This window comes from Arachis hypogaea, chromosome 10, assembly GCF_003086295.3.
Source record: "Arachis hypogaea cultivar Tifrunner chromosome 10, arahy.Tifrunner.gnm2.J5K5, whole genome shotgun sequence".
NCBI lineage: Eukaryota > Viridiplantae > Streptophyta > Magnoliopsida > Fabales > Fabaceae > Arachis > Arachis hypogaea.
Genome location: NC_092045.1, coordinates 111,539,319 through 111,547,201, shown reverse-complemented (window position 1 = coordinate 111,547,201; position 7,883 = coordinate 111,539,319). Strand labels below are relative to the sequence as shown.

At 37.0% G+C, this 7,883-nt stretch overlaps 1 protein-coding gene across 1 annotated transcript; it reads right to left on the bottom strand.

Moving 5' to 3' along the window:
* Positions 1-786: 786 nt before the first annotated feature.
* On the bottom strand, positions 787-6,935 carry LOC112716594 (digalactosyldiacylglycerol synthase 1, chloroplastic). Its single transcript, XM_025768524.3, has 7 exons — positions 5,650-6,935; positions 4,977-5,009; positions 4,386-4,473; positions 2,735-3,213; positions 2,389-2,655; positions 1,900-2,249; positions 787-1,653 (listed from the first exon to the last, which is right to left on the bottom strand). The coding sequence occupies exons 1-7, from the start codon at positions 6,295-6,297 to the stop codon at positions 1,122-1,124; spliced, it is 2,397 nt and encodes a 798-aa protein (XP_025624309.1). The 5' UTR covers positions 6,298-6,935; the 3' UTR covers positions 787-1,121.
* Positions 6,936-7,883: the final 948 nt, after the last annotated feature.

Here is a 7,883-nt window from a genome sequence, read left to right as displayed (position 1 = left end):
ATATTTTCATTTTCTATCTATACTTTTCCTAAAACTAATTGAGCAGTCATTATTTATTATTCCCTCTCTCTTAGAACTTAGAAGAATGAGTATTTTAATATGTTTGATTTTGAAAAAGAAAATAAATAATAAATATACTTTGCATGCACGTGCACCGCACGCTATTTAATGGTGGGATGTGAAATTTTTTTTTTATGCATATATACATAAAGGTAACTTTGTCATTGGCATGCATAATAACTTCAATGTATGTACTTAGCCATCGGCAAAAACGAAGTCTCTTTTTTAATTTCTGAGAGTATGTTATGTGCATTAGTCATGATTTGCTCAGATGGTATATAATATAATATAAGATGTCAACTTGACATTTCACAAAGAATATCTTGCTGGTCACTGGTCAAAAGTTAATTAGCTAAAGGAACAAATTAATTAACGGACTTGTTCTCATCGGATAATAATAATAATTAAAAAAAGTTATTGTAAAAATGACTAAATGGTAGCCTGTGAATTTGCCTGGGCTAGATATCCTAGACTAGTAAACTCCAGCTTGATTATCATTGATTTACTTTCAGCTCCAATCGCTTAAAGAAATTTTCAATTACATTAAAAAATAAAAAATTAAAAATCATTGAATAGTTGAGATTTTTATCCTTGTTCCATGATCTGGACATAACATCATAAAGTTTACCAAAAAAAAAAAAAGGAACAATAAATCCTTGTTCCTTCTCAAATGCTATAAGACCATTTTCATATTCGTGAATCTGAGTCGTAACATTTTACTTCGTATTACTGGGAGACGTTCTTCTTGCCATTTCATGGTGCAAAGTACAAACATACATTAGCATTCTACATATTATTTGTTTGTAATGAACTACATCACTTAACAAAAAAGAAAAGAACAAATAAGTTACAAAATTAAGGACCCAAGACTTACAGGCTTCTAATTACAAACAAACAGAAACTACAGATTCAAGCCACTAAACCTATTGACCAGACATTCATAAAATTTTCTACTTACAGCCAAGAGATATGAACCCTTTTTTACAGTACTGCTTATCATAATCTAGCGTCTCTAATATTCCTCCTCCTCCTCCTCCTCAAATTCGAACTAGCCAGTTTATTCACCAGCCATAGATAGGATTTTCTACCTGTGGAGGCAAGAGATTCAGGTCTTTACAGTGCTGCTTGTCATAGTCGCGTGTCCCAGGTATTGCTCCGGTACATAATCTCAGGAATTCATTTCCTGTGAGACAGTAGTGAGCGAATGCTAAGCCACCATCTACTGCAGCCGACAGATTTGGCAGTGACATGGACTTAGCCATCATTCTCTTATCTGTACTTGAGTTTGCACCATCCTTTTCCTTGTTCAGGATTTTGTCAAGGTCAGAATATTCCATAAATCTATGAGTAGCAGCCTCCCAAGAAAGTTGATATCTTTGCTCAGGTGTCAAAGGATGAGGCTCATTTTCCAATGCTTCTTTTACTTTTGCAACGAAGTCTTCTGATGTCTTGTAAGTCAAACAGTTGGGAAATGACCTGAAGAACTCGTTTGACGGATGATCCGCACAAACTACAAATTTCCCCATGGCAAGTGCCTCAGCTGTAGCAGTGCATAGAACATCGCTAATGCTTGGATTTATGAACACTTTGTACCTTCAAGAAAGTAAATAAAGTGTCAAAGGAGAACCGATTTCATAAAAGCAAGTTCGTTATCAGCATCTGCTTGCATGAAGCATGATGGTGGAAAAGATAAAATATATCTCATGTCCATGTTGCAACAGATGCAACTAAAAAGTTATTATTCGCCCCATTTAATTCAGAAATTCACATATTTTCACAACATTCAGCTTTCCAGTTAACTTATTATTAAATGAATCGCAATTTTCAGATAATTCTTACCCGTGAAGAGAATCATCTGCATGGTCTCTTCCTCTCTGGAAGTTGAGGTTCAAGCTTAACCTTCTAGCTGCACTCTGCACTTCCGTAGCATCCTCACCATTTCCAAATACATCCAACTTGAAGCCATCAAGGTCAGTCTTATGTTTTGCCAATAAATCTATCAACTCCTTATATCCCTTCGCCCATACCATCTTTCCCAAGAAATATGCTCCTTTTGTAAAGGCTTTTTGCCCTAGCTCCCTTTCTGCAGCAATCTTTTCTCCAATTTTTAAGAACTTGGGATTCACACCATGAACATTGCAAATTATAGACTTCGGCATATCCTGAGTGGCAGCTGAGAGACGAAGAACCTGAATATAACATAATTTGGTTCCTTAGGTTTAGTTTAATTCTCTCTTGATACTAACAAGTTCATCATGAGAAAAGCCAAAATTATTTCTAGTTATCATCAAAGTTTATCCAGCCTTACTAGGATGAAAAGTATTATACCTTGTTGCAGTACGCTCTGGCAACCCAGTTGTTTATGTGTTTCACAAAGAAAGCTTGGAGCGCTCCATTTTTCTCCCTCTTGATATATTCTAAATAATTTGTATGGACAACACCAACAACATGGTTGAATTTGTCTGTCCAACGCTTACCATGATGATACCAATTCAAATGTTCCGGTTCTTCCAAGATAGCAATATCAGCATCCCTGGATGGTATAAATTGAGAAGTATCTCCGGCAGGAATAATACTTCGTCTTGCTTTTGAAAACTACGCACAAGTAGGAAGTGTAAGAATTGACAGTAATAATACAAAATCTGATAGAAAACTAACTTGATGAAAATGTTACCTTCCCAGGATAAAAAGAAATTTTGAAGTCTGGCCTAAAACCAATCCTTTCCTCAAGCCAGCTACGTATATAAACTTCTTGCTCTTCTGGTGAAGAAAAAGTGAGATTGCTGGGATAAACAAGTTCTTGATCTGATTTACAAAGCCAAGGAACCAGCAAAGTAACTTTCTGCTTTGCAGATTGTGATAAATATGCGGCTCGAAACAGTGGATTTACAGCTGTTCCAGTCATCCAAGGAAGACTAGCAGTTGTGACTATTGCAACATGTCTTTCATTGTCCAATGGTTTTCCACGGTCTGTCCACAATCCACCATCATACCGGTGACCTGTGCTCTGAAGGACACTTGCTATTCGCAAATCCAACTCGTCATTTATGTTTCCATTCTCAAGAACAGAAGATTCATCCCCAGAAAGAGACTGAAACAGAAGTTGGTTCTTGCGTTTGCTATACAAGCTTTCCACTATCTTGTCACATATGTCTGAAATGCAATCATATTTGGACAAATCATCAAAATTAAGTGGCAGATAAGATCAAACATGCCCTAGCAAAATAACATATTTGATATATCTTAGTTTCTATAGCTAGAACACTATAACCAATAAAGCAAACATATAATTCTGCCTACCCATGCAACATTGATCTGGCCCCAAAAATATTACAACATTAAGTAACTAAAAGAATGTAATCAAGCCATATATATTTTCATTTAGAAAATCATGTGACAAAGTATTTTAATTTTAATGGAGGAAAATGGAGTTTCGTAGTAGAAACAATATGGATTAACGAAATTTTATATCCATGGGAAGTGGATCTACGTTTTCAACTTGATAGTGGTTCTGTACAGTAATACTAAATGATTGAGAAATCAAATCATTGACAAATAACTATTTAAATAATCATCTAGATCTAACATGATTGATGTCACTTGAAAAGTATGTTTCCTACATTAACTGTAGTATATTAGGGTTACAAACTGGTATGCAACCTTCTGAAATTACTTCTAAACAAAGTTAATTGTGGTTTTTTAGTGTCCTTGAGTATGGTCTCCATCTACTCACCAAGTCCACGCCCCTTGTTAGAAAGTTGCACCAAATGAGTGACTATGCTAATTCACATTGTTGAATAATTAAGCAACGAAGCAGCTAACAATTATATCAGAAGCTGACACCTTCTGGCTTGCCAACCACACAACAAGAATAACACTGTGATACAGCTTAGCGTGATGAATGCCAAAAAGAAACAGGCGGAAAGGGGGGGGGGGGAGTCCACAGGAGAAATTATTGCAGTTGAAATATATCAGGAAACAGTGCATATGATTTATTCCATACATCCAATTTCCCACTATAAAGTTCTACACCAAGTGCTGAAGGAGGACATTTAACAACTTCTGCAGATTCTTTCCTTCCGGTGCTATTATTTCGAGACCAAAAACACTTATATAATTGTTGAAGACTTAAGAAAGGAAGGAAATCTGACTTGGTGATTGAATAATTAAAACAATTATGAGACTGAAAAACACTTTCAAGTACAAGAGAGGATGTTGCTAAAAAGTATCACTTATCAAAATAAGATACATACCAACCATTCACATATGATATATAAAGTGAGAAAGCATGGCAAAATCACATATAAAATAGTAGAATCATGTACCTCTTCTAACTCCAAGTTGATCCAAAAATGGCCCAGATTGTTTAACGAAGTAGGCCAGAAGTTCTGGTACGTCCAATGGTGGCACTTCCTGCAACAGATGAACATAAAAGAACCAGTACAGAGAAAAAGTTAATAACTATAACACAAGGAGAAGAATGACAACGACACCCTTATCATGAAAACAACTATTTGAAGATAGCATTTTTATCATGCTTGAGTTTCTCATCCCCTATTTCGTTTTGCACCTCTTTTATTTATTTAATTTTTTCACAACAAATCCTAATGGTGTAATGATGTCTCAATTAAAGATAGCACCCCTCACATGAATACGATACCAGCTGAAAACTTTATGCCCACAAACATAAGAGACATTTTTGGACACAAATAAAAAAAATCCAAGGAATAATGGGTTTTAAGGGAACATGAGCTAGTGTATTCTATGAGGTATCCTACATTCCTATATATGCAAGGAAAGGTAGAACTTCCCAGTTTCCAGTTACAGGATTTTCTAATATCCTTCCACAAAGTTACACAATATTTAACATGAACATTTAAATAAACAAAAGAAATTAAACGCAAGTAATCACAAACCTTTGAGTCTTGATGATCCCAGCGCATTGATTTCTGCAACAAAAGAAGAACATAGTCCTTAGAATGAAGCAGTCAACAAATTGATGTTCAAATGAGCAAAATCCAACTCTGAGGAAGTTAGTTAATGACATTCACATGTATATACACTTGACATGTTATTTACTAAAAACTAAAAAGGACTAAGAAAAAGAAAAATCACAATATCCACTCCATCCCAGTCAACAGACGCATTGAGCTCACTAATTGCATGCGAATGGATAATAACAAGAAATAATCCTCCTTCTAACAGTAAAATTAATCTAACACTACAGATAATTTTCAGTAGAATAGCTGCTTTGATGAATACACACATAAAGACATAAATTAGAAAGTCGACAGACCCTCTATCGAATTCTCCTTGCAAAAACTACTCTCAGACAAAGGATTATATGAATATCTGTACCCCATGAACAAAAAACCCCGATGAAAAAAAAAAAGAGGTGCATATAGAAATTGTGAAAAGCTAAACAACAGCCTGTTCCTAAAAATAGTAAGTGTGAAAATAGAAAGAACAAAAGTGGAACCTACTTGCAATTCAAGCTGAAATTTAACTAAACAAAGAAAAGAACAGAATAAAAAGCATAAATTAACAGTATTGAAGTTGCAGAAAAAGAGGAAAGAGAAGGGAGCATACCAGGCTGGACTTGACTTTCTCGAGAAATTCACTGTTCTTGAAGCCATCGAAAATCTCAGAGGAGGAACTACGCTTCTCAAAGTCCTTGAACCTGCTCTTCAAAGCTCGAATTGGTTCCCAATCACCACCACCACTACCCTCACCTTCAGCCTCCCCAACCCACTCGCCCCAAAACTCCTTCAAGCTCAACCTCCGCCCCCTCTTCCCCCTCTCAAACCCCACAGTAGCATCGCTATCTTCGTCTTCCTCCTCCACCTCCGAAACGATGGCGTTTCGAATCGCAGAAAGGTCAATCCGAATCGTTGCCCTGGGGCGCCATTTCTCCAGAACCTTCTTGCTGAATTCAGGGGAAGAGTACGCCCTCCGAATCTCCTTGAGCTTCGGCTGCAGCTTCTTCACGAAATCGATCTCGGCCGGCGGGGGAAGGGGCCCGGCGGTGCGCATGGCCGGCACGGCGAAGGGAGGCGGCGCGGAGTTGAAGAAGTTCTCGAGCTCCCTGTCAAACGACGTGGCTAGATTCTTGAACGAGTTGGCTCGGTCCCTCATAAGCCTAAGATCAGCGTCGGCCGAGTCACGAACCTCCCTCCAACCCTTGGAGAGGAACGAAAACGCGTTCGACGAGGTGGAAGGTTGGCGCTGGGTCGCCATGAACCCGAACCTCAACCTCCTCCCAAACCTAAAGCTCTAGCACAATTAATCCCCAATAATTCCCCTTTTGGGAGAATGCAGAATATGCTTTGCGAGGACGAAGACGAACGAGACGAACACGGAAACTAGAAAGAGAAAAGAGAGTATCCGTTTGGAGGGTAAGTGTGATTTAGAAAGGGGTTTTGAACGGTTGGGATTTGGAGACAGTTGGGAAATTCTCTGGAAGCCTGCATGTACACTTGTTCTTCCACGTAGGACGCCTACGAGATTTCCTGTGATGACGTGGCGTTCTCGGGGTGGACGATGTGGTGATAATAGAGGAAGATGGTCGTTGCGGTCTACTTAGTGCAAGAATATTCTATCGCTCAAGGTATCTGTGCTTCTCTGGAATTTGTAAATAGTGCGATTTCCAATCCCAAAACTATTAATTGTACATGTTAATAAACAATTGGTTAAACACAGACAAACTTAAACACCTCTTTAATGTGTGATTTGTTGATCAAAAGAACGGTAGTGAATTCACGTTGATTGGGCCCAGATGTGAGTAACAAGGGACAACAAAAGCAGAAAACTAAACTGACTTAGCTCCTTAGAAAAAATATTTGATTTGGTCAGGGAAACAAAGTTCTTTTTTTTTATTACACTACAGACTCTCGTACTCACACAGACTAAAAGGAGTTTTTATTTTCGAAGAAGTAAGTGGAGTATCTATATAATGTGTATAATAAAGGTTTAGATATATTTAATTCAGTAGAATATTATATATTTATTATTTCTAGTATTCAAATGGTTATTCTAAATAATATAGATGTATTGTGTTTAAAAAATTAATAGTATTTTATTTTAAATATTATTTTTTAATTATATTAAATCAAATAAATAAACTATTATACACATTATATAAATATTATATAAATATTCTATTGATTCCTAATTTTTTATTTTCTACTCCTTGGACTCAAATTTTCTATGAATACGAAGCCTCAGCTGCGTGAGGGTAGGCTTCCTTCTGTTTTGATGGATGCAATTTGGCTAGTGTTCCCAACCATACCCAATTTTCCACCCACATGTGAACGGTGAACCCACTACCATTTGTCCCATTGTGTTTCTTATTTTATTCGTTTTTGCTGCTTCCTTCAATCACCCACCACGCGTCTCTACTTAACTTCTTCCTATGTTTTCCTTCTCTTCTTGTATTCTCCTACACGTGGCGTATCCTTCTCGGCTCTCGCTCATTTCATTCATTCATTTGGGCCTCTCAATAATCCGTGTGGCAAGGCCCAAAATCATGTGAGAGACTATCAAAGTGATGGCAAGCATGTTGGGCTACTTTTTTGTCATCCTCCAAGTTGCATTATTGGACTGGGGCCGTATGAAACTTAGAAGCCCAATCTCATACTTACTCTGTTTACAAAAAGAAAACGAATGGCATGCTTACATTTTTCCTTGCTTCTGAGTTCTGACCAAAAAAATTAAAAATATTTATTTATTTAAAAAAATCTGTTAACTATGACCAAAAAAAAAAATGGGGAAAAGGTTTCCTAAAATCAAAGTGAAGTGGTCCGCATGCAATTTGATCTTTCAAC